Source organism: Castor canadensis, chromosome 9 (genome assembly GCF_047511655.1).
Source record: "Castor canadensis chromosome 9, mCasCan1.hap1v2, whole genome shotgun sequence".
In the NCBI taxonomy this organism is placed as follows: domain Eukaryota; kingdom Metazoa; phylum Chordata; class Mammalia; order Rodentia; family Castoridae; genus Castor; species Castor canadensis.
Genome location: NC_133394.1, coordinates 124,578,375 through 124,604,503, shown reverse-complemented (window position 1 = coordinate 124,604,503; position 26,129 = coordinate 124,578,375). Strand labels below are relative to the sequence as shown.

Here is a 26,129-nt window from a genome sequence, read left to right as displayed (position 1 = left end):
AAAAAAAGCATAAAAAAGAAGATAGATAGGTTAAAGAATGAAACAGAAATGCAAAACAAAATAGAAGGCCAATCCAGATTAGAACAAACAGAACATAGAATCTCAGAACTCAAAGATAAAATGGTAATTAAAGGAAAAACCAAAGAACTATTAGTTAAACAACTCAAGACCTGTGAAAAGAAAATGCGAGAACTCACTGACTCCATCAAAAGAACAAATCTGAGAATCATGGGCACTGAAGAAGGAAAAGAGGTGCAAGCAAAGGGAATGTGTAATATATTCAACAAAATAATAACAGAAAATTTCCCAAATCTAGAGAAATCTATGCCCATACAGGTGCATGAGGCCTCCAGAACATCAAACACACCTGACCAAAGTAGAACTACCCCACAGCATATTATCATTAAAACAACAAGTACAGAGACTTCAGAAAGAATACTGAAGGCTGTAAGAGAGAAAAAACAAAAAACATACAAAGGTAAATCCATCAAAATCACAGCAGACTTCTCAACAGAAACATTAAAAGCAAGAAGAGCTTGGGGTGAGTGAGGTCTTCCAGGCACTGAATGAAAATAACTTCAACCCCAGGATACTCTACCCAGCAAAACTATCATTCAAAATAGATGGAGCAATAAAAGTCTTCCATGATAAGCAGAAACTAAAACAATATGTGACCACAAAGCCACCACTACAAAAGATTCTGCAAGGGATTCTGCACACAGAAAGTGAAACCCAACTTAACCATGAAAAGAAAGGCAGCACCAAACCACAGGAAAAGAAAAAGCAAGACAGTAGAGAGTAACTTCAACTTAGGTACACACAATCAAACCTTCAAACAACTAAGACAACTAAATGACAGGAATCACCACATACCTACCAGTACTAACACTTAATGTTAACAGACTTAATTCACCCATCAAAAGACACCATTTGACAAACTGCATTAAAAACGAAGATCCAACAAATTTTTTTTATTCATATGTGCATACAATGCTTGGGTCATTTCTTCCCCCTGCCCTCATCCCCTCCCTTACCACCCACTCCACCCCCTCCCTCTCCCTCCTACCCCCTCCATACCTGGCAGAAACTATTTAGCCCTTATTTCTAATTTTGTTGAAGAGAGAATATAAGCAATAATAGGAAGGACCAAGGGTTTTTGCTGGTTGAGATAAGGTTAGCTATACAGGGAGTTGACTCACATTGATTTCCTGTGCATATGTGTTACCTTCTAGGTTAATTCTTCTTGATCTAACCTTCTCTCTAATTACTGGTCCCCTTCTCCTATTGCCCTCAGTTGCTTTTAAGGTATCTGCTTTAGTTTCTCTGCGTTGAGGGCAACAAATGCTAGCTAATTTTTTAGGTGTCTTACCTATCCTCACCCCTCCCTTGTGTGCTCTTGTTTTTATCTTGTGATCGAAATCCAATCACCTTGTTGTGTTTGCCCTTGATCTAATGTCCACATATGAGGGAGAACATACGATTTTTGGTCTTTTGGGCCAGGCTAACCTCACTCAGAATGATGTTCTCCAATTCCATCCATTTACCAGCGAATGATAACATTTCGTTCTTCTTTATGGCTGCATAAAATTCCATTGTGTATAAATACCACATTTTCTTAATCCATTTGTCAGTAGTGGGGCATCTTGGCTGTTTCCATAACTTGGCTATTGTGAATAGTGCTGCAATAAACATGGGTGTGCAGGTGCCACTGGAGTAACCTGTGTCACAGGTTTTTTTTTGGGTATATCCCCAAGAGTGGTATTGCTGGGGAAGACCCAACAATTTGTTGCTTGCAGAAGACCCATCTCACCGACAGAAATAAGCATAGCTTAGGATGAAAGGCTGGAAGAAGATTTACCAAGCCAATGGCCCCTGAAAACAGGCAGGAATAGCAATACTTATCTCTGACAAAGTAGGCTTCAAACCTACATTGATCAAACAAGATAAAGAAGGACATTTCATACTAATAAAAGGGGAAATAGACCAAAAGGAAATAGCAATTATCAACCTGTATGCACCCAATGTCAACGCACCCAATTTCATCAAACACACCCTGAAGGACCTAAAAGTATATATGAACTCCAACACAGTGGTCATGGGAGACTTTAACACACCATTATCATCAATAGATAGGTCATCCAAACAAAAAAATCAATAAAGAAATTCTAGAACTAAATCACACCATTGATCAAATGGAACTAGCTGATGTCTACGGAACATTTCATCCAACTTCTGCACAATATACATTCTTCTCAGAAGCCCACGGAACCTTCTCCAAAATAGATCATATCCTAGGGCACAAAGCAAGCCTCAGCAAATATAAGAAAATAGAAAGTATACCATGCATTCCATCTGATCATAATACAATAAAACTAGAACTCAACAACAAAAATAAAAACAAAAAACATGCAAACAGCTGGAAACTGAATAACTCATTGCTTAATGAACAATGGCTCATTGATGAAATAAAAGAAGAAATTAAAAAGTTCCTGGAAGTCAATAAAAACGAAAACACAACCTACCGGAACCTATGGGACACAGCAAAGGCAGTCCTGAGAGGAAAGTTTATAGCCATAAGTGCATATATTAAAAAGACTGAAAGATCTCAAATCAATGACCTAATGCTACATCTCAAACTCTTAGGAAAACAAGAACAAGAAAATCCCAAAACAAATAGAAGGAGAGAAATAATAAAAATAAGAGCTGAAATCAATGAAATAGAAACAAAAAAAATATATACAAAGAATTAATGAAACAAAAAGTTGGTTCTTTGAAAAAATAAACAAGATCGACAGACCCCTGGCAAACTTGACTAAAATGAGGAGAGAAAAAACCCAAATTAGTAAAATCAGGAATGCAAAAGGGGAGATAACAACAAACACCATGGAGGTCCAGGAAATCATCAGAGACTACTTCGAGAACCTATATTCAAATAAATTCTAAAATCTTAAAGAAATGGACAGATTTCTAGATACTTATGATCATCCAAAACTGAACCAAGAGGACATTAATCAGCTGAATAGATCTATAACACAAAATGAAATCGAAGCAGCAATCAAGAGTCTCCACAAAAAGAAAAGTCCAGGACCTGATGGATTCTCTGCTGAATTCTACCAGATATTAAAGAACTGATACCAACCCTCCTTAAACTGTTCCACGAAATAGAAAGGGAAGGAAAACTGCCTAACACATTTTATGAAGCCAGTATTACACTTATCCCAAAACCAGGCAAAGACACCTCCAAAAAGGAGAACTATAGGCCAATCTCCTTAATGAACACTGATGTAAAAATCCTCAACAAAATAATGGCAAACCAAATTCAACAACACATCAAAAAGATTATTCACCACGACCAAGTAGGCTTCATCCCAGGGATGCAAGGGTGGTTCAACATACGAAAATCAATAAACGTAATAAACCACATTAACAGAAGGAAAGACAAAAACCACTTGATCATCTCAATAGATGAAGAAAAAGCCTTTGATAAGATCCAACACCATTTCATGATAAAAGCTCTAAGAAAACTAGGAATAGAAGGAAAGTACCTCAACATTATAAAAGCTATGTATGACAAACCTACAAGCCAGCATTATACTTAATGGTGAAAAACTGAAACCATTCCCTCTAAAATCAGGAACCAGACAAGGATGCCCACTATCTCCACTCCTATTCAACATAGTACTGGAATTCCTAGCCAGAGCAATTAGGCAAGAAGAAGGAATAAAAGGAATACAAATAGGTAAAGAAACTGTCAAAATATCCCTATTTGCAGACGACATGATCCTATACCTTAAAGACCCAAAAAACTCTACTCAAAAGCTCCTAGACACCATCAATAGCTATGGCAAGGTAGCAGGATATAAAATCAACATAGAACAATCATTAGCATTTCTATACACTAATAATGAACAAACTGAGAAAGAATATATGAAAACAATTCCATTTACAATAGCCTCAAAAAAAAAAATCAAATACCTAGGTATAAACCTAACAAAAGATGTGAAAGACCTATACAAGGAAAACTATAAACTTCTGAAGAAAGAGACTGAGGAAGACTATAGAAAGTGGAGAGATCGCCCATGCTCAAGGATTGATAGAATCAACATAGTAAAAATGCCTATACTCCCAAAAGTAATCTACATGTTTAATGCAATTCCCATCAAAATCCCAATGACATTCATTAAAGAGATTGAAAAATCTACCATTAAATTTATATGGAAACACAAGAGGCCACGAATAGCCAAGGCAATACTCAGTCAAAAGAACAATGCTGGAGGTATCACAATACCTGACTTCAAACTATATTACAAAGCAATAACAATAAAAACAGCATGGTACTGGCACAAAAACAGACATGAAGACCAGTGGAACAGAATAGAGAACCCAGATATGAAGCCACACAACTATAACCAACTTATCTTCGACAAAGGCACTAAAAATATACGATGGAGAAAAGACAGCCTCTTCATCAAAAACTGCTGGGAAAACTGGTTAGCAGTCTGCAAAAAACTGAAACTAGATCCACGTATATCACCCTATATCAATATTAACTCAAAATGGATCGAGGATCTTAGTATCAGACCCCAAACTCTAAAGATGATACAGGAAACAGTAGGAAATACTCTAGAATTAGTAGGTATAGGCAAGAACTTTCTCAGTGGAACCCCAGCAGCACAGCAACTAAGAGATAGCATAGATAAATGGGACTTCATAAAACTAAAAAGCTTCTGCTCAACAAAAGAAATGGTCTCTAAGATGAAGAGACCACCCACAGAGTGGGAGAAAATATTTGCCAGTTATACACCACATAAAGGACTGATAATCAGAATATATAGGGAACTCAAAAAACTAAATTCTCCCAAAACTTATGAACCAATAAAGGAATGGGCAAGTGAACTTTCTCAAAAGAAGAAATTCAAATGGCCAAAAAGCACATGAAAAAATGCTCACCATCCCTAGCAATAAAGGAAATGCAAATTAAAACCACACTAAGATTCCACCTCACCCCCATTAAAATAGCCATCATTAGCAACACCACTAACAACAGGTGTTGGCGAGGATGTGGGGGAAAAAGGAACCCTCTTACACTGTTGGTGGGAATGTAAACTAGTACAACCACTCTGGAAAAAAATTTGGAGGCTACTTAAAAAGCTAAACATTGATCTACCATTTGATCCAGCAATACCACTCTTGGAGATATACCCAAAAGACTGTGACACAGGTTACTCCAGAGGCACCTGCACACCCATGTTTATTGCGGCACTATTCACAATAGCCAAGTTATGGAAACAGCCAAAATGCCCCATTACTGACGAATGGATTAAGAAAATGTGGTATTTATACACAACGGAATTTTATGCAGCCATGAAGAAGAACGAAATGTTATCATTCGCTGGTAAATGGATAGAACTAGAGAACATCATTCTGAGTGAGGTTAGCCTGGCCCAAAAGACCAAAAATCATATGTTCTCCCTCATATGCAGACATTAGATCCAGGGCAAACACAACAAGGGGATTGGACTTTGAGCACATGATAAAGCAAGAACACACAAGGAAGGTATGAGGATAGGTAAAACACCCAAAAAACTAGCTAGCATTTGTTGCCCTCAATGCAGAGAAACTAAAGCAGATACCTTAAAAGCAACTGAGGCCAATAGGAGAAGGGGACCAGGAACTAGAGAGAAGGTTAGTTTGAGAAGAATTAACTTAGAAGGTCACACACATGTACAGGAAAGCAATGAGAGTCAACTCCCTGCATAGCTATCCTTATCTCAACTAGCAAAAACCCTTGTTCCTTCCTATTATTGCTTATAATCTCTCTTCAACAAAACTAGAGATAAGGGCAAAATAGTTTCTGCCTCGTAGCAAGGGGTTGGGGGTCAAGGGAGGGTGCGGGGGGTTAAGGGAGGGGGCAGGGGGGAGAAATGACCCAAACATTGTATGCACATATGAATATAATAAAAAAAGAAAAAAAAAAGAAAGTAGATGTGTGAAACCATCAACAAATAACCAATCACAGAACTGGACTGTAGTCCAGGTCCACCTATACCCATCCCAATGCCCTCCAAATGACCCTGTTCCATAGATTAACATTGGAATCTGTATGCATCTTCTTCCAATATGAAAACAATCTTCATGAAACATAATTAGTTAGATACAAGATGAAATTAGTACTGACTTCATTTTTGAAAAATCATAGTATCATAAAATTTCCCAATATGAACTTTAACTGTCAAACACAAAAGACACTCTGAAGTGCAATTTCACTTTACCCCTTCAGGACTCACAAAGACAAGAGAGAAAGGAAGACTGTTTTCTATTGAAACACATCCCATTCATGTGTGTAGTCACATTACTATTCATGAACTATTGGAAGTTAATCAATAGCTGCCACAAATATAATTTGTACCAGTATGTTATTTATGTGGCATCTGAGAATCTTTCAGGAAGGAAGAAGGGATGGAAGAAAAGAGGGAAGGACGTAGGAGAGAGGGAGGGAAAAAGAGGAAGAAAAAATTCAATCATACCCATTAGTTAGAAACACAAAATATAGGATATGAAAATCCCCACCCAAATAACAAGCTTTTCAGTGTACTTTCACATTAATTATTTTATATGAAATCCTTAGTTACAAGGAGTTAGGCAGGATGGTTGATGATAACATTTTGTAATAGGCCTGATATGGCATCACTGGTTAAAGGCAGAGAAATGATTCCAGAAGAGCCAGACCTCAGACACTGTCACCTCCACCCACCACTCACCACAGCACATGCGCAGGCATAAGCATAGTTAAAGGTAGCACACAAAAGCAGAACAGAGAACTCGAAGGAAAACCTCAATTTCAGTCCAACACCTCTGTATCCCCAAGTGGAGAGCAGGGGGTTCCATCTATGCCTCTGATCCCTGTCACAGTTCCTGGGACACAGGGAAGGCAGCCTAAACACATGCTCCATGGAACCTGTGAAATCACACTTTCTCCTCCAAAAAGCCTTCAGGTCATGGATGGAGTAGCCACATTCAATCAAGCTTTATCCTACTGGGGAGGACAGCCTGTCCAGTGTACATACACTTCACAAGCCCCAAATCAACTGTTTCCAAAAGCATCAATGAGAAGACGGTTTTCAGAGCTGGCCAAGTGCTCGCCAGGCTGCCTCACACCCTGGCTAGGTAGGCCCTTTCTGGAAGACAGCAGTATGCCAGTGCTCCTCTGCTCATCTAAATCAATGGAAAGCTCGAGTTTGCAACGATGCAAACAGCTACAAATAGCAGCACATTCCTAAATCCAGCTCTGGGAACTGGCCCTCAACTTGCTTTTCATAGGACTCTGTCTCATTCCAAACTGCCAGGTCCCTACTGGGACACTAAATCCATGATGACGTAACCTTACCCAAGGCCACGGCCCACTTTCCAGAGGGCTGCCGTTCCTAACAGAACCATTGCTGTACATTCCTTGCAGGAATGTACCTAGGCCAAGCAAGGACTAGGTTAGAAATGACTTCAACTCTGGAAGGAAGGTTGAGCAGCAAGTGCCAGAGCAGAGCCATCCAACAGGAAGCAGAGGACAGCCTCAGATGGCCTGTTTCTTGAAGAAACTGCAGGAGCAGGATCTGGGGGACTCCCTCAGGAATCAGTGACTGTCCTGGAACTTATAGGGGGAGCTGAGGCAGAGGACCAAGCCTTGGGGAGCAGGATCCCTGGTTTCTGGTCACAAGATGCCCTGCCTGAACTGGGAGGTCAGCCAGGCCATTCCCACCATGCAGAACATAGCAGAAACTACCCACGTGGGAAGAAAAGGGTGGAGCAGAGCCAGCCTGAGCTGCAGCAAAGGGTTCAGAAAAGGAGACAGAAAAAAAGAAAAAGAGGAATTCTCTCTCTTGGAGGTCTAAGTTCAGCTTGCCTCCTAGCTGTGAGACCCTCTCTTCTATAAAATGCCATCAATAAAGGAGTTGTTCTGAGATTAACGGGTTTACCCGAGTGCCTAGCACAAAGCAAGCACCCCTTATGGTAGCTGATATTGCTGTGATGGCGAATGGTATCAGGTGACTACTACGGTCAGTGTAAAGCCCCCAGCTCAGCTGGGCATCCAGAGCCAAACCTATGGTAAAAGATGATGACCCACATGAGCAAAACTGGAGGAAGCAGTGCTTGATGTGGGTACAGGAGATGGGCACAGAGGCAAGGGAGCAGCAGTGCCAGCACTGCTCAGGCAGAGCCTCAGGCGGCCAGGACTCCCACATCCCGTACACAGCACAGGTTCCTCTTCCTTCCAGAAACAGAAACGGATAATGATTAAACTACAAAAGTCCTAAACAGAGGGTTTTCTAATTAGTCACACATTGAGGCTTCATGCTCCCACACAATAGGCACTTGGTCAGGCTTCTAAGAATCCAGGAATTGGGAAGTGAAGGCGAGTGAGTAACCCTGAAGCTGGAGGTTCTGTTTCAGTGGAAGTCTCCTGATGTGAAATCCCCAGATCACCACTGGAGAAAGAACAAAGGAAAAGAGGGACCGGACCGAGAGAGAAAGTGAAGATTATATCAGCAGAGGCAAACACAAGAGAGTTTAAACAGAAATCACCAGGAAACCCCAGACACAGAGAAGTTGATTTTAAGGGGGAGAAATGAATGTGAAGATCATTAGCATGAAACCCAAATAAGAGCTCTGATAATCAGTAACAACCATTAAGAACACAGAAGAAACACTATAATCATCATACAATCTCTATTCCAAACACTTTGTAGGTATTAACTCATTTAACTCTTACAATAACTCCATCAGGTAGGTATTATTGCTTTCAATCCCATTTTACAAATACAAAAACTACAACACAGAGAGATCAAGTAACTTATACCAGGTCACACAGTTAGCAAGTAGCAGAAGAGAAATTTTAATCCAGACAGCTGGTTCCAGAGCCCTTAGAGCCCTGTCCTTGTTGCTCTGTTACTTCATAAGTATAAGAGTAAACAGTTCTGACATTCAGTAAAATTCCACAGAGTGTGATTACCCATACCTCTTCTCTATTCTAGATAATATCGTATTCAGGAAGTTAAACAAGAGTCTTGAGTAGATAATGTACAGATAATCTTTATTCAACAAGTCCAATGATAAGTCTGGAATGACAGAATGGTTTTTCCTAGTGAGTCAATTATTAGGAAGGGAGGGTGACTTAAAAGTTAAATTCTCTCCAAGAAAACTGATCTATTTTTTTGGCATCAAGTGCTAAAAAATAAATAAATAATAAAGGTTGGGCAAGGTAGCACATACCTGTCTGTAATCCAGCACTCAGTATAGATGGAGGCAAAGAATCATGAACTTGAGGCTGCAAAGCAAGTTCCAGGCCACCTTGACCTACATAGTGAGACCCTGTCTCAAAAAAAATACAAAAAAGACAAAAACCTGTCATCAGTTATAAGAAGCAAGATTTAAATTCCATTCTCATTTGCATGTAACGCTGCTGATTGCTTCTCAGAAACCCTAAACTTTCCTTTGATCTTAAAGCAACAGAAATAATTTGTAAGAAGTTTTGTCCAAAATGGTCTCAATTGTTCATGAAAAAAGATTAAGCAAGCCAGGCACTGGTGGCTCACACCTGTAATCCTACCTACTCAGGAGGCAGACATCAGGAGGATCGAGGTTCAAAGACAGCCTGGGCAAATAGTTCCATGAGACCTTATCTCGAAAAATCCTTCACAAAAAAAAAGAGCTGGTGGAGTGGCTCAAGGTGAAGACCCTGAGTTCAAGCCCCAGGACTGCAAAAAAATAAATAAATAAACGATTAAGTGAAAAAATAAACACAAAGCAGAATTTGTGCTAATATGATCCCAATTTTTATAGGGAAAAGAAAAGGATAAGTCCAACTTCACAGGAGTTATCTTTGGTGAAATTACTTTTATTTCTTTTTGTGTGCTTTGTATCTTAGCATTTTGCATATTTTCCCTCTTATTTCAATTATGCACAGAACAATAACAGTTTAAAAAAAAAGAAAAGAGAATGTGGTCTCTGCATAGAGAAAAAGTAGCATGGTGGGCCATATCTTCCCCAATCATCAACATTTACCTCTGGTTGCTGGAACTTTGAAGTACTTTTTTTTTTCTTTTTCTACTTTTTGCATTTTCTAAAATATCTTAGCGATGATCAGAGCAGATGAATTTTTTAAACTACAGATAATGAAGTCAATAAGGAATCTTCATGATTAGTAGGTCAAGCCATATAAAATTGTTGTCACTGCGTCAAAACTAGTTGAACACTAGCAGTTTCCTGTGCTCCAACCATAATAGCAACATTAATGGTATGGCAAAAGAGGACTGCCCAAAACTACAATCCATGATGTCAACATACTAGATATTTCCACTGACCAGAGGTAGAGGCCATGCTAGGAAACCTTTGATCTATGCCCTAGGTAACAGGGGTCAAAGAAACGCATACCGTGGTATACTTCCATTTATTACACTGTAAAACACAATGCAAACACATAAACAGTAAGCCACCGCCCTGATCACTTTTTCTTTCCTGGTAATTTTTTAAATGCCTTTGTGTCTTTCTCTAAATAGCAAATAAGTCTAGTATCAAAGAGGCTGTTCCAGGCACAAGGCTTGAATATTATGAGTCGGTGTTTCTTTCATTTTTTCAACACCCAATTCCCCAGCACCAAGTGGGTGTCCTAGCTACACTAGGGATCTTGAGTTAGTGCTACCCCATGAAGTAAGGGCTTGGTTCCACAAGGTAATCCTCACTTCAAACTCCAAACCTCACCCTGAATGGAGTCTCCAAGCTAATCACACTTCTGCCAAGCTAGCTACAAATTTGGGGGCTTCCCGTGATCCTTCCTTAGCCTCAATTAATTTAGTAGAATGACTCACAGAATTCAGGAAAGCATTATATTTATGATTACAGATTTATTACGAAGGATACAGTCCAAAAAAAGCCAGATGGAAGAGGTGCATAGGGCAAAAATCAAAGGTTACAGTATGGAAAGTCAGGGAGGACAGAGCTTCCACACCCTCTCCAGGCGCACCACCTCCCAGCACAGCCACACATTCCCCACCAGAAGTTCCCTCAGCCTCCTTGTTCTGGGCTACTATGGAAGCTTCATTCCACAGGCACAACTGACTGACTCACTGGTGCTGGCAGCTGAAACCTAGAGACTGGTGGGGGGGGCCTGAAGCTCCAACCCTCTAATCACAAAGTTGATTAACCCAACAACCAGCCCCATCCTGAAGCTATCTGGGGCCCCACCAAGAGTCACCTCACTAGCAAAAACCCAAGTATGAGCTAAGGGACTTATTATGCATAATAAAGACACTCCCATCCCTATAAATTCCAAAGGTTTTAGGAGTTCTGTGTCAGAAATCAGGGACAGAGACCAAATACATATATTTTTATTATACCACACTGACTCAAAGTCAAGAGAGTTTTTACTCATTAGTATTTTAAGGTACAACACTGAATCAGCACGGAAAAGATCAACTCTTCTACCACATGGCTCAACAAGGGACGCCTCTGCCCTCCTCCATGTCTTCTCCTGCTCCTATCCCTCTCACTCCTGTCCCTCCCACCTACCTGGGAACCAAGACACACCAAGTTCACTGTCAACGCAACTACAGTTTCCATAATATGCAGGCACCCAATGTAGACCTGAGTACTTTCAGACTGGTTCTTTCTTTTCCCTCAACTCTATTTGATTACACTGTAAGACACTGAGCCTAAGAAGCAGACTTGCAGGAATAACAGCGATGGAGTCCTTAGCCAAGCAAGGGTTCATAAGTTATCCCCGTGCTGATCTGTGGGTTTTATTTATCGGCCCAACATTGAAGCTCTCCAGACCCAGAAAGAGAAGGAAACAATGTGGACTTGACCAACAGGGCTGAAGAATGAAAACGTTCAACAGTCTCCCAAAATTAAATGTTTAACAGATAGCAGTCAAGCAGATCCGTACCATGGCTGAGCTCTGACTGCAACTGAAGACAAATACATGCTTATCTAGACTGACCACGGATGAACACTCTGGCCTTCGCACCAGCCAGACTACTCACACTGCACCTACTTCGTCATTCTTATTTCCCAATACGCCTCGAACTGAAAAAACTGTTTCTCTCAGATGGGCTCCAGTGGTTCATTCCTGTAATTACAGTTACTTGGGAGGCTGAGATCAAGAGGATCGCAGCTCAAGGCCAATCGGACAAAAAAGTTTGCAAGACTCCCTCTCAAGGAAAAAAAACTGAGCATCATGACCTGTGCCTGTCATCCCAGCTACAACAGGAAATGCAAAATAACCACAACAAAAAGGACTGCAGACATGGCTCAAGCAGTAAAGTGCCTGCCTACCAGGCACAAAGCCTTGAGTTTAAACCCCAGTACTGCCAAAAAAATTTCTCTATGTACCATCCAAATCACATAAAACCTGTCTACTGTATAGATCATATCTGTCTTACTTACAGAGGACTGTAAACAACTCTGAGATGTAAAAAGAACACAACAAGTGACACACACACAACCCAGACAAGGACACGGGGCAACAAACTGTCTTGCTGAGCATGGGCCCCAGGCCACCAGGTCCTATTGAGTTGAGCTCAGGGTCTGGGCTCGTCCACCACGGTCACAGTGCCTGCAGCATCTTCCAGTTCCTCTCTCCTCCGCTGCACATCCTGACCCTAGGCCCCTGCCTGCAAAGTGAAGTGACAGCTTCAGGAGCTCCACAGTGGCTCAATCTCCCCTGTGCAGCTTCCTCTCATACGACAGTCGCTGAGGAATCTGTCACTGCCCAGGCTGCACTGGCTTTCTGTTCCTAGCACCATGCCTTCTCCCAGGCTGTTTCCTGTGGTCAGTACAATGTACCCTGCACTCCTGCTGAGAGCCACAGAAATGCCAAACTTGAGGCTATGACGCTCTCTCACCTGGCTTCCACCCTGCCCAAGGCTCGGCTTTTCTTCTTTCCATTTCACCTTTCATAAAGGGGAAAGAGGATGGAAGCAAATGACAAGAAATGGGAGCATCGAGGCCACACAGCACATAGCACAGCCTGCCGAGGAAAATGAAGGAACGCCTGCCATTAGCCACCTGCCGCCTCACCAATGCCAAGAAATTCCAGCTGCCATTTTTTATACTGTGGATCATTCACATTGTTGTGGTGGAGAATTGCAGCTATGGAGAACTATTAGAATGATAGAAAGTTAGTGTCCCCTGTGACTGTGAGACAGGGGGCCCAGCGAGTTCTTCACACATCCACCCCTTAGAGGAATCTCTGAAAGCTACATTACATTTGTGTGTGGGAAAGGAGCCTGGCACTGTTACCAGTACTGGAAGGAATTCTAGGTCTGTTTATTTATGTCTTTACCCTACCTGTCATATGATAGACATATGTCATACACAGCTTCTTCACACAGTTTCAACCACTCAGATACACTTATCCTGCTGGTTAAGTTGGGTGATGGCATAGTGGTCCTATTTGTATCTTTTTAGGAACTAAAAACTATTTTCCCTTCATATCATTATCATGCCAAAATTTTATAAAAATCATTTCTAGCCAGGCATGGAGGGGCACACCTATAATCCCAGCACTCCGAAGTGGCAGCAGAAGGATCTTAAGTCCAGCCTGAGTTACATAGTCAAAAAAAAAAAAAATCATTTCTAAACCCAACAACATATAGATTGAACTACTTCCTTCAAATATTTACTCTAAAAACAAGTGGGTAATTTCTGGAAGATTCCAAGGATAATCACCCATTTTCAACTAAAAACAAAAAATTTATACTCAAATCCTAAGGTGCCTTAGTTTTCCTCTTTAAGTGTGTCAAACTAAATAGGCAACTTTCAGTCCAGCAGTGACACAAGCACAGAATACTTGTAATTTCACACCATGCAAGGAGTACTTGGGAACTAGGAACGCACATCAAGCCTTGGCTTCCCTCATCTGTGATTTGAGCAAGAACTCTCACTCCTCTTCATCTTGGTTATTCCTCTGCAAATGTCAGGTTCCTCTCCTGCACAAAACCTGCTTCTCATAGTGGCTGCAAGAACTGAATTTCATCAAGAAATCAAATACTAGCACATGCCTTGTAGACTCAGCTGCTTCAAGGAGCTCCAGGTAGACATCACACACACAGTGGGGCCAGGTGCACCTGTTGGTCCACATTCGTATTCACAGGAGGCAGTGGTCAGTGAGCATCACAGGGAAGGTTTCCTGGAAGTGCTGTCCTTGATCTCAGCTTGAAGGACAGGCACAGGACAGGATATGGATAGTCCCGGAATTCCAACTGAAGAGAGCTGCAGCCCACAGCTTGTTCCGCCCTTTATCTCCCCCCCCCCTCCCCCCCCCCCCCCCCCCCGTCTCCCATTCACATTTGATACTTAGCCAGCATCACCAGGAAATGTGACAGAAAAGCAGCTTCTCCAGCCTTATTCAATGCCTCAGCAGCTCTCAGGTGAGGCCCAGGGACCTCACTGCACTCTTACATGCTCATTTGGGAACCAATGACCAGGGAGCATGGCTCAAGTGGTAGGATATCTGACTAGTAAGCATGAGGGCCTGAGTTCAACCCTAGTACAGCAAAAAAAAAAGACTTCGAGCTTGGGAACCAGTGCTCCAGTGCTGCAGTTTGGCTTGCTTTTATCTCCTGTACTGGCCCATTTTCTGTTGTCAATCACATAATACCGTAGACTGGGTAACTATTAAAAGAGCAGTTTATTTAGCTCACAGTGCTGGAGGTTCAAGAGCCCACATCTGATGATGGCCTTCTTGCTGGCAGCATCCAAAAGAGATACAGAACATCACATGGCGAGAGCAGGGGGAGCACATGTGCAAGTGCATGTGAGGTGATGTATGTGCAGGCCTGTATGTGGCCTCTGGTCCTCTTCCTCTTTTCATGAAGCCATCAGGCTTCAATCATGAGAACTCCACCCTAATGAATTTATCTAATCCTAATCACATCTAGACACCATATTCAGGTAAGTTTTCACTCTCTTTAATGACTCACAGTGGGAATTAAATTTCAACCCATGAGCCCTTGGGGGACATACTGAAACCGTATCTTAATCACAGCACCTCCTCTCTTCAGTGACCCCTATTTTTCACTTAGCTAACTCCTATGGTTTCAGGTGGAAGTTTAAAATTCATTTCCTCCAACACTTGCCAAACCTGTACTAGATTCTTGTTTCTCCACCCATGTCCCACTCCCAGCCCCAAGTTCAGTATGCTGGCCCTGTGCCCTACTTTCTTATTCTTATTAGCAGCACAATAACACTATCATTTTGCTTGTTTAATTAACTGTCTTCCCTGATAACCTGCCAGCTCTATGAAGACAGGCATTGAGTCTGTGCACATCACTTTATCCTCAGCACCTTCACATAGTGAGGAACTCTGTTAATATTTGCTGAATGACTAAATAAGGAATTAACCTGTGGCTATGGTTTGACTGTGTCCCCCCAAAACTCATGTGCTGAAAACTTAATCCCTAAATTCACATTAGTGGTGTTCAGAAGTGGGGCCTTTGCATCATTAGCAACACCACCAACAGCAGGTGTTGGCAAGGATGTGGGGAAAAAGGAACCCTCTTACACTGTTGGTGGGAATGTAAACTAGTACAACCACTCTGGAAAAAAATTTGGAGGCTACTTAAAAAGCTAGACATTGATCTACCATTTGATCCAGCAATACCACTCTTGGGGATATACCCAAAAGACTGTGACACAGGTTACTCCAGAGGCACCTGTACACCCATGTTTACTGCAGCACTATTCACAATAGCCAAGTTATGGAAACAGCCAAGATGCCCCACCACTGACGGATGGATTAAGAAAATGTGGTATCTATACACAATGGAATTTTATGCAGCCATGAAGAAGAACGAAATGTTGTCATTCACTGGTAAATGGATGGAATTGGAGAACATCATTCTGAGTGAGGTTAGCCTGGCCCAAAAGACCAAAAATCGTATGTTCTCCCTCATATGTGGACATTAGATCAAGGGCAAACACAACAATGGGATTGGACTTTGAGCACATGATAAAAGCGAGAGCACACAAGGGAGGGGTGAGGATAGGTAAGACACCTAAAAAACTAGCTAGCATTTGTTGCCCTTAACGCAGAGAAACTAAAGCAGATACCTTAAAAGCAGCTGAGGCCAATAGGAGAAGGGGACCAGGAACTAGAGAAAAGGTTAGATCAAAAAGAATTAACCTAGAAGGTAGCACACACGCACAGGAAATTAATGTGAGTCAACTCACTGTATAGCTATCCTTATCTCAACCAGCAAAAACCCTTGTTCCTTCCTATTATTGCTTATACTCTCTCTACAACAAAATTAGAAATAAGGGCAAAATAGTTTCTGCTGGGAATTGAGGGGGTGGGGGGGAGAGGGAAGGGGTGGAGTGGGTAGTAAGGGAGGGGTGGGGGCAGGGGGGAGAAATGACCCAAGCCTTGTATGCATATATGAATAATAAAAGAAAAAAAAGAAAAAAATAAAAAAAAAAGAAGTGGGGCCTTTGAGGGGTAACTAGGATTAGAGGAGGTAATAAGGGTGGGTAACTGTAATGCCATTAATATCTTTATAAGAAGGAAGAAGACTAGGCACCAGTGGCTCACACCTATAATCCCAGCTACTCAGGAGGCTGAGATAGGGAGAATTGTGATTCAAGGCCAGCATGGGCAAATGGTTCATGAGACCCCATTGCAACCAACAGCTGGGTAGAGTGGCATGCACCTGTCATCCCAGCCACTTGGGAGGCTGAGATCAAGAGGACCACAGTTCCAGGGCAGTCCAACAAAAAGTTCAAGAAACTCTGTCTCAAAAGAAAAAGGTAGGCATGGTGGTATGCACCTGTCATCCCAGCTATGGCAGAAAGAATCACAGTCCAGGCTGACCAAGGCAAAAAGTAAGACTATCTCCAAAATAACCAAAGCAAAAAGAGCCAGAGGTATAACTCAAGCAGTAGAGCACCAGCCTAGCAAGTGTGAAGCCCTGAATTTAAACTCCAGTACTGAGAAAAAAATTTTAAAAAGAGGAAGAGAGACCCAAACCAGAGTGCCTGCTCTGTCTTACCAGATGAAGCCCTATGTCATGTTAACAATGCAGCAAGGAGGCCCTCTCCAAATGCTAAGAAGATGCCAAACCATAAGCCAAATATATTTGTTGTCTGTATAAACTATTCAGCCTCAAGTATTTTGTTACAGCAACAGAAAACAGTAAGGCACTGATGAAACAATGGTTTTGAATGGTATAAAATATTATGAAATTAGGAATATGATATAAACACAATTAAAAATGCATTTGAGTTGTAGAAACACAACTCAATTAAGTTTGTCTTGGAAAAGAGCTTTAGAAATAGGTGTGTTTCAAAAACTTTTGCACTAAAAATGGTCACTAATATTTCCTCCCAGTGCCATACTGTTTTCCCCTATAAGGCAGTCCTGCTTACTTGTTATCATTCCCTCTCTCCATGGTCAGATTTTTCCAACTCTGGAGCAATGTGGCCCATATTGGCTGGTAGACAACACAGCGTCTGGCCAATCCAGGGGAAGGGGCAAAGAAAATTTACAGCTAAAATTGGTGAGTGAATATGCAAAGAGCAAATCTCTACTTTGCCACAAAGAAAAAGCCTTAGGTTAAGAGTTAGAACCTCTGGAATCTAGCTCTGGCTTCCTTCATTCACATTTTTAAGTATCTACTCTATTTCAGGTCCTGTGCTCAGATCTGAGCTCCAACAGTGAACAAGACACACAGTCCCTCCCAAATGGCATGCTTTGTACCTTTCTGGGCTCAGTTTCCCCATTTGATCATATCAGGTTAATTTCCCCATTTGATCATACCAGGTTAATGATACAATCAAAGTTTCTTCTGACTCTAAAGGCATTTGACTAAGAATACACTATTACTCTGAGTCAATTAATCAAAGCCATTCTCAGGACCAACTCATCCCAGATTCAAAGTGCTGTGAAAGACCTGTGAGCGTGAGGGCCAAGGGTCCCTGTGGACCAAGGAAATCTCACAAGCAGCAAAGTTGGGTCCATTTCAAAGAAGAGACAGCTTCAGCAGAGTCCTGGAGGGAGTAAAGACACCTGCTTAAGATCTGTCTAGGCCAGCTCAATTTCCTCACCCTCCACATAAACTTAGAGGAGATCATCAAGGTCCCTTCCAGCCCTGCATCAACAGCTTCCTCATCGTGAGATTCCATTTCATCAAAACACTCACCAGGGAGAAGTAAGAAGATGCCCACTAATCTGTCAAACCCTGGATAACCAAAGAGCATTAATGTGATCACTGCATCAAATCCTGTGACTAACCTCTAAGTTTGCTGGCTAGAAATAAATCAACTGATGAATCTTCCAAAGCCCTTCCAAAAGAAAGTGCCACATTCTACCTTTACAAAGGTAATGGTTTCCTACCTTTTTCTTTCTGTCCTTCCTTACCTTATTTTAGTAGCCAATGGCTCTGCCCCAGAAATCTCTCACCTCCCAAGAGAACTCACTGTCAAGCTCATGGTAAAGGTTTAGTGCTAGGTTAAGGATAAATAATAATAATATAAGTTTTTAACACTTCCTGTGCATCAGGTACTGTGCCAAGCCCTCACTTGTTTTAGCTCATATACTTGTGACAATCAGTGGGGCATTTCGGCCATATTTTCTCCTTAATATAAGAAAGGAAAGTAGTCTAAAGATTTTTTTCTCTATACAATAAACACTTTTATTGGTGGGTGGAATGCAGTTGTACACAGGAGTGTATACCGGAAAGGAAGGTAGGCAGGGGTTAGCAACTGGCACAGGAAACAGGAGACCCCAGGCTGGGGAACTGACCTTTGGGATAGTACCAAAGGAACAAAGAAAAGAAACTAGGGGGCCTTAGGGTATTGCAAGTGGAAATGGAAAACCAGTTTGGCAAAAGGTAAGATGACTGGTCATAAGAACTCAGGTTGCCTGGGGTAGCCACCACCCCACCTTCCAAAAAGTCCCCTGGTGGATTTAAATTTCTTTCTTTTACAAACAGGGCAGTGTCAATGACTGGCAGAGGAAAACAGAGAAGAAATCCAGCCCAACCTCTCCATCTACCCATCAAGGTTCCATTATAATGGACACTCATCCATTAAGCAACACAGAATAGACAAAGCCTTAGCTTTCTGTACGTATTCTTATTTTATTAGATTCTACACTAGAATATCAAGGTTAGCGCTTTCTTTCCTTAAGTGCCATATATTTGGGGAGTTATTTTCTTCAAAACGATATTTGCTATTTTAAAAAAACTCTTCAACTGGATTTTTGTTATTTTTTAAATCTCTGTAGGATTTTTGCTGTTTCTCCACAGCATATTTTGAATATTTACATGGGATATTTATGTTTGGCTCCCAGCAGATGTGAACAGATGGGTTAGGGAAGAGAAAATGGAGGGTCATAGTTCCTGATCTAAAACCTGGAAGCTAGGGCTGGAGGCTCAAGTGGTAATAGCACCTGCCTCGCAAGCATGAAACCCTGAGTTCAAACCTCAGTACTGCTCCCCAGCCCCCCAAAAAACCTTGAGGTCAGATGTGCTTTGAAAAATCTGTAGTTCTACAAAGATAATACAATGCATTTAATACACATTGTATCACATTCAGAAATCAAACTCATTATATTACTACAGTAAAATTTAAGAGTATTCAAACCACGTGAGATAAACATTGTACTCTTCAGTCTCACATTGGTTCAGGTTATGTTTACCACCATTAGACTATACCAAAAGCCAATGGAAAAAAAAAAAAAACATTTGTTTTCAGAGCATTTCACATTGAGAACTGTCTAGAAGTATCACAGACATGAAGTCAATCTACTAGTAATCAGAATACTGCAAGTTAAAACAATCGAGATACCAATTATTACCTCACAAAATAGCAAATGAATCCTTCACACCAGTGCTATGAGAACAGAAACAGGAACCACCTTCAGATCAACATCAGAGACATCAATCGCCATCAATGTGAATGTCACTGACCTCGAAGCTGCTTTTTCAGGAACCCATTTCTGTGAAAGTCATCCGACATTTAGACAAAGCCTTAAACACAATGAACAACTGAAACTTCCTGAAAGGGGCCCAGAAGGTAAGACATAATGAATTCGTATTGACATATGGAACAGTACACAGCCATTTTTTTTGCATGTAGAGGGGAATGGAGAAATCTTTACATAAAACACAAGATAAAAGGGCAGGCTACACTAAAATTGTGTTGCATTTTGATCCTATCCCAGAGAAGACCAGAATCAGCCAACAGTGACAAGTGTCTCAGAGCAACACGATCAAGGGAAATTCTCTCCCTCTTTCCACACAAACTTTAAATCATTGGGAAGATTTTCCAAAAATATCTAGAGCGCTGCATTTTAGCTGAGGTGACTGGGAAAGAAGATTTCGCCACTTAACTTTTAGTCAATGGCAACAAGCTCATGAATCTGAGGTGACATCCTGGGCTTTCAAACAGTTAACTGACTATGAAATTAATCATTGCAAAGTCACCACCACCTCCAGAATAAAAACCATATAGTCTATGTGATCTACATGTTAGATTGTTTAGCTGAGATCAGAATATAAATCAAGTGTTAGGGACACATGGGGGAGGAAATTTTTTTTTTTTCAAAAGACACACAAGATAAAAGACATGCCACTTTGCCATCTCCCAAGATCTTTCAGCGATAACAGCTCATGTGAACTTAACTAGCAAATAAGGACTGGAGTTGGCACGGTGCCCATGTCACAGGTGAGGAAATGCAGGCAGAGAGAACATACTGTACAAGTGACAGGGTCTCTCCTTGGTTTGTGACTTGAAACTCAGGGCTCTGACTTAAAGCACAATACTCTTTCCACTTTCATGCCAATGTCCCGTTACTTGGTGATTCTTTATAAATAAATATCTTAGAATAAAAAGACTTCTCTTACTCAAAGAGCAAACTGGTTTAGTAATAATATAAATGGGCTTCAGAACTGAACAGATCTAAACCAACATCAAAACCCAGCTTATACCTCAGAGTAACTGTCAACTTTCAGGGGCTCACAAATTTCTCAGTCATAAATACAAAAGTAAAGTTATATAGCCTACAGTGTGTTGTAAGAACTAAATGATCTGATTACTTAAACGATCACCTGCCATATAACGGGTAATGACAAACACTGAATTCCTTCTTTTAGAAAGAATTGAATGTCTCAATGCACTAACCCTAATTTCCAATTTTAGTCCTATAAGCCACATTAGGTTCATTATTGTTCTGGCTTCTAGCAGTCCACCAAACCATAAAATATTAGGAACCATTTAATTAATACTTTTAACCAATGACAGTTTGGACCATTCTATTTATCAGTTTTAAATAGTTAATTACATTGTCCCCATGTGTAATTAGACCTCAACATCAGAGCCAAACAATTCTTTAAATAGTAACAAAGACACTGGGCAAAGTATAGCCCACTGGTAAGACCAGCACTGGGGAGACTGAGGCAGAAGAAGATTACCACTTCCAGGAGTGGGCTACACAGCAAGTTCCTGGACTACATAGTAAGATCCTGTCTCAAAAAGAAAAGGTAACAATGAATTTTCTTGTCTGTAGCACCTTGAACTGTTGTCTCTCCCATTCAAACCCAATTTGCAAATACTTCTCTTGATTTATTTTTCTTTCTTTCTTTTTTTGGGGGGGATGGGGAGAGGAGGATCACAGAGAATACGGAAGAAATGAAATGATGGGTCCTTCTCAAATTTTTCATTTCCCCTTTAAATTTGATTTAAGAAATCCCAAGCTCCAAGGAATGTTCTTTCAAAACATTGCACCCAATGACCATACATTATGTGACTATAGCTTGGCAACTATCTGGCCAAAAGAGAACCCAGAATTTAATGAAACTATCTTTAGCATCTAAATGAGGAAGGAGTCAGGAGACTGGGTGGAAACCCACAGAACCCAGGGACTTCTCAGCTCACCAGTCCCTGAACCTTTCCCACCCACTCCTTAAACATTGTGCCCACTGTCTGGTAAAGAAACTGAGAAACTAGTAAGCCCAAAAGTTGAGTAACCAGAGAACTTAAGGGCATAAATAAAACAAGATATGGAAAATCACCCCCTCCTTGCTTGCAGTATATAGTTTCAAATGCTATGTACTATATAAGAGACAGAAGTTTCAGGAGACTCTTCTACCAGGAAGGAAATGAAACAGACACTGCCACTAACCACTGTGGAAGCTATCTGTTCTTTTTCTCCTCTTCTTCACAACTTCTGATAACCACATGCTTACGATTTTTTTTTGGTATCCTGAACTCTCTTAGAACCTCAGCAAGATTGTTAAGGTTGATTTATATTCTATTTTCTCTGGGAAGCAGTGGGGTACAGTGGGAAGAGAATGAACTTTAGACTCAAGCAGGCTGGATTATCCCAGATAAAGATACATAGAAACACACACACACACACACACACACACACATATCTGGTGATTCTGGTTCTGTGATTTAATGCTGACTGAGAATACCTATACGATATTAGGCCTTAGCTGCCCCACTGAAAATAAGTACTTCACAGAGTTCTGAAAAGTAAGTTTAGAAATACCTATAAAGTGCCCAACCCAAAGCCTGGCATACAGCAGTCTCTCAGTATGACTTCCCATCTCTCTTTTACTATTTCTCATCTTTGATTCCAAAGAGAGCAAATTTTGATACAAGCCTCAAGACTAGCAAATTTGTATTCTGTATCCTTTCCTTTTTAGATACTCACTCTCCTTAAGCATTCTCTTTTATCAAAAGGGTTACTGCACAATTAGATAAGACCTTTTCTCAGCCACATTGCAGTCCCGAGACTGGATATTGCTCAGAGAACCGTCAAAACACAAACACCTACTTCAGGGATGGATTTCTCCTCCTGCTAATAGCTGATTACAGACACCCTGTGCTGCATTTTGAACAATTTTACTCCCAGCTGAAGCTCTTTTCCAACTTCTGGAGCAACTGATTCTAGCCATTTAAGTACTGTCTATAGCCTTGACTCTGATTCGAACCTCATTAAGTACCTATAGGACCCAGCAATGAAACGTGGGATGAACATGAAAATCTCCTATCCAACAGAACGCTCACCAGCTGTCCTTTCCCTGGGGTGGATGGCTGAAGGAAATATGGATCTGCTAATAACGACTCAAGAGACACATCATCCAGGTTGTTCCTAACCTGTTCTGCTTCCTATGAAAAAGTGAGGCCAAGAAATAAACCAGTTTAAAAGCTGAAAGTGACTGGAGTGTTCTCAGAAGAGTGTATGTATTTTTATGGAGGAGATAGTCATTGTTGGAAGGCTTCCAGCTGCTTATTATTTAGACCTGAGGAGCCACCCCTGAAGGCAAACTTGGAAGAGCTTGCTGACGTAACATTCAGCCTGTGGTAACCCCAAATGGCCAAGAAGGTTTAAGTCTATTTTTTTCAAACTACTGCTGTGCGGTGGCAATTAAGAGAGGGAACGATGGGGATGGTAATATTGTCAATATAAAAACAAAAACTTGATACAGGGCTTCCGTAAAAGTAAGATTTCAACTATAAACTCCTGCTCAGAGTTCATGATTGAACCAACACTTCAGCATCTCTGCTGGTGGCTTCCAGTCCTGACCACAGAAGGTTCCTTTTGTGATGACAGGAATTAACACACACACACACACACAGAAGAAAACACTGTAAGTTTACAAGTACACCTCTGTTTCTGAGCCTAAATTATCCAGGATACAGGGGAAGAAACTTGGAATCCCTGACTTGTTGCAAGAATACATCAACCACTAAAATAAATGAAAACTTGGAAAGATATTGGAGCCCTTGAAGGTTTAAGGATAATAATTTTAAAAAAAAAGAGGGAAGGAGGCGGCGACAGAGCACCCTGTCCCTGTGTCACGATCTTCCGCTCGCGGGGCCTTTGAGGACAAGGACTGTAGGTGGGGGGGGGTCCGTGGGGTTCTTACGCGCGCGGCTGTGCAGAAAGCGTCCTCGCAGGAAAGCGACACCAGGCCGGGTCCCTACACCCTGAACGGCTCGGTGCTGGCGACACAGTCCTCAGAAGAGACCTGGGGGGGGAAGTTGGGGGGGCCAGAGGAGCCCGGCCGGTGGGAGGGAGGGGTAGGAGCGGCGGCCGCGCGCCCCCGGGCAGCCAGATGTTGGGCACGGGATCCCGCAGCTGTGCCAGGGCACGGGCAGCCCGGGGCGCAGCGGGGCTGCCGTCCAGATGCCTGGCTTCCTTCCGCGCGCCGGGGATCCGGCTTAGCACCTGGCGCCCCAGCCTGGATGGGGCACTCACCCGGGGCCACCAGGGGCGAATTCACGGCGCCTCCCACGAAGACGGCAGCGGCGAGGACGGCGGACCCCGGCAGTCCCCACTGAGCCATCGCCGCGTCCCTTCGCCCGCCTCCGCCGGGCACCGCGTCCCGGGTTCCGGCAGGCGATGCAGTTCTGGAGGTGGCGGGAGGATCGAGTGCCGGGGATCGGCCTCCGCGCGCGCGGTTTACCCCGCCCCGCCGAGGCCACACCCCTGCCCCACCCACCTCTGCTCGGCCCCGCCTTTTTCCGCCGCGCCCCAGGCTCCGCCTTATGGTTCCGCCCCCTGAGGCTCCGCCCACCTCCACCTGGCCCCGCCTCTCCCTGTCGCTCACGCTTCCTCTGCAAACCTAGCAGAGGCCTCAGCGGCGCGGCCCCGCCCCATGCCCCGCCCACCAGGGCCGGGTCCCGCCTCTTCTCGCTGCTGCCGCTTCCTTTCCAAATCCCGCCGGAACCGCAGCTGCCGGGATTGCGCGGGAGCCCGGGGCGGGGGCAGACTCTGGAACTCCTTAGTTGTGGACTAGGCAAGCGTGGGAAGAGGAAGCGGGAGGGCGGCCCAGGAAGCCCTGGACGGGCCAGCGGTATAGTGGGCACGATCTCTTTTCTCTGTTGGCATCTGCGCTGGATGTCAAGTTTGTTTGAAAGATGAGTATCTTTAATTGTTCCTAACTCTGCTTCCATTTACCTGCTCCCGTTAAGGAAAGCACCGCCGCACATTGCCAGAAATAGCAGCGTTTGTGGTTGTTGTCGTGATTGTTGTATCTGTTTCTATTTTAATCACATCTTGCAGATACAACCACGAAGTAGCTCTTAACGTGTCCTGTCACTTATTATCATTATTATATCTTCACATCCGCCCTGTGAGGTGAGTATTATCCCATTACACAGGCCAGGAAGTAGGCCACTATGTCTGGGCCACCGTAATCTTTGTAATTAGTTCCTGTCGTTGTGTTTGCTCGCTCACTGCTGGGCCCTCAGCGCCTCGCCTGGGGACAGCAGCACACACCCACAGGTCGGAAGCATTTTTGAAGTGGAACCATCATCCAAGCATTGGTAGGACTGAGGCCTTCCTCTGAGTAGTTCCCTTTTTACTGGTCCTTAGAAACTCCTTCAGAAACAGGGCCAGAGAACCTATCCTTGACCAAGATGTGGTAAATGTTCAAAAACACTAACCAGCAAGGAGAAGGGACTGGTTGGAGACTGGGCTGTCAGAACTGGCCTCTTCCTTAAACTGATCAATGGCCTCTAATTTTCAAGGAAGGACTATTTATCCTTTCATTGAGTCCTTCCTGCAGTCTGCTAGTTATTACAAACATTTGCAGAGATGTGAGAATTACCAGCGACAGATGCTTAGAAAGCTACAGATGGCTGAGACTGAAGGAGGGAGCCCCTGCCCTTTGAAGCCAAAGGCAGGCACTTGTGTGTCCTATGCCCAGTTGGCAGCACATCCCATAGTCTGGCAGGCTTAGCAGGCAGCCCTTCCTACCTTTATAACAACATAAAAACAGAATAGGCTGGGGATGTAGCTTAATGATAGTGCACACATAAGGCACTAGGTTCAATTCTCAGTATGTGAGAGAAAAGGGAGGGGGGGTGGGAGAGACAGAGAACAGAGATCCATGTGAGTTTCTAACTAAAAAAGGAGAGAATCCCAGGCCTAGACATTGAACTATAAATTATTAATTGTAGCCAAACCAGCAACATAATTTGCAGGGCCCAGTGAAAAATGAAAATGCAAGGCTATGAGTGCAAATATAAACATGAGGATGAGGACCTGTGGTCACACACTGTAAAGCTAGCCCTGGTTTTGGAACTTACACTGTAACAAAATGCTTGTACAATATATCCATTCAACA

General features: G+C 42.5%; 1 protein-coding gene across 4 annotated transcripts in view; it reads right to left on the bottom strand.

Annotated features, from left to right (window-relative positions):
• Nucleotides 1-24,464, bottom strand: part of Rell1 (RELT like 1) — a 90,367-nt gene extending 65,903 nt beyond the window's left edge. For 3 of the 4 annotated variants that reach the window (XM_074042480.1, XM_074042479.1, XM_074042481.1), the window contains exons 1-2: nucleotides 24,257-24,464; nucleotides 9,265-9,363 (exon numbers count right to left, since the gene is read on the bottom strand). In XM_074042480.1, coding sequence (XP_073898581.1) covers nucleotides 9,265-9,363; nucleotides 24,257-24,344 — 187 coding nt within the window. In that variant the 5' untranslated portion in view covers nucleotides 24,345-24,464. The remainder of the gene's footprint in view (nucleotides 1-9,264; nucleotides 9,364-24,256) is intronic. The other variant, XM_074042482.1, reaches the window with a different exon arrangement.
• Between the last annotated feature and the right edge of the window lie 1,665 nt (nucleotides 24,465-26,129).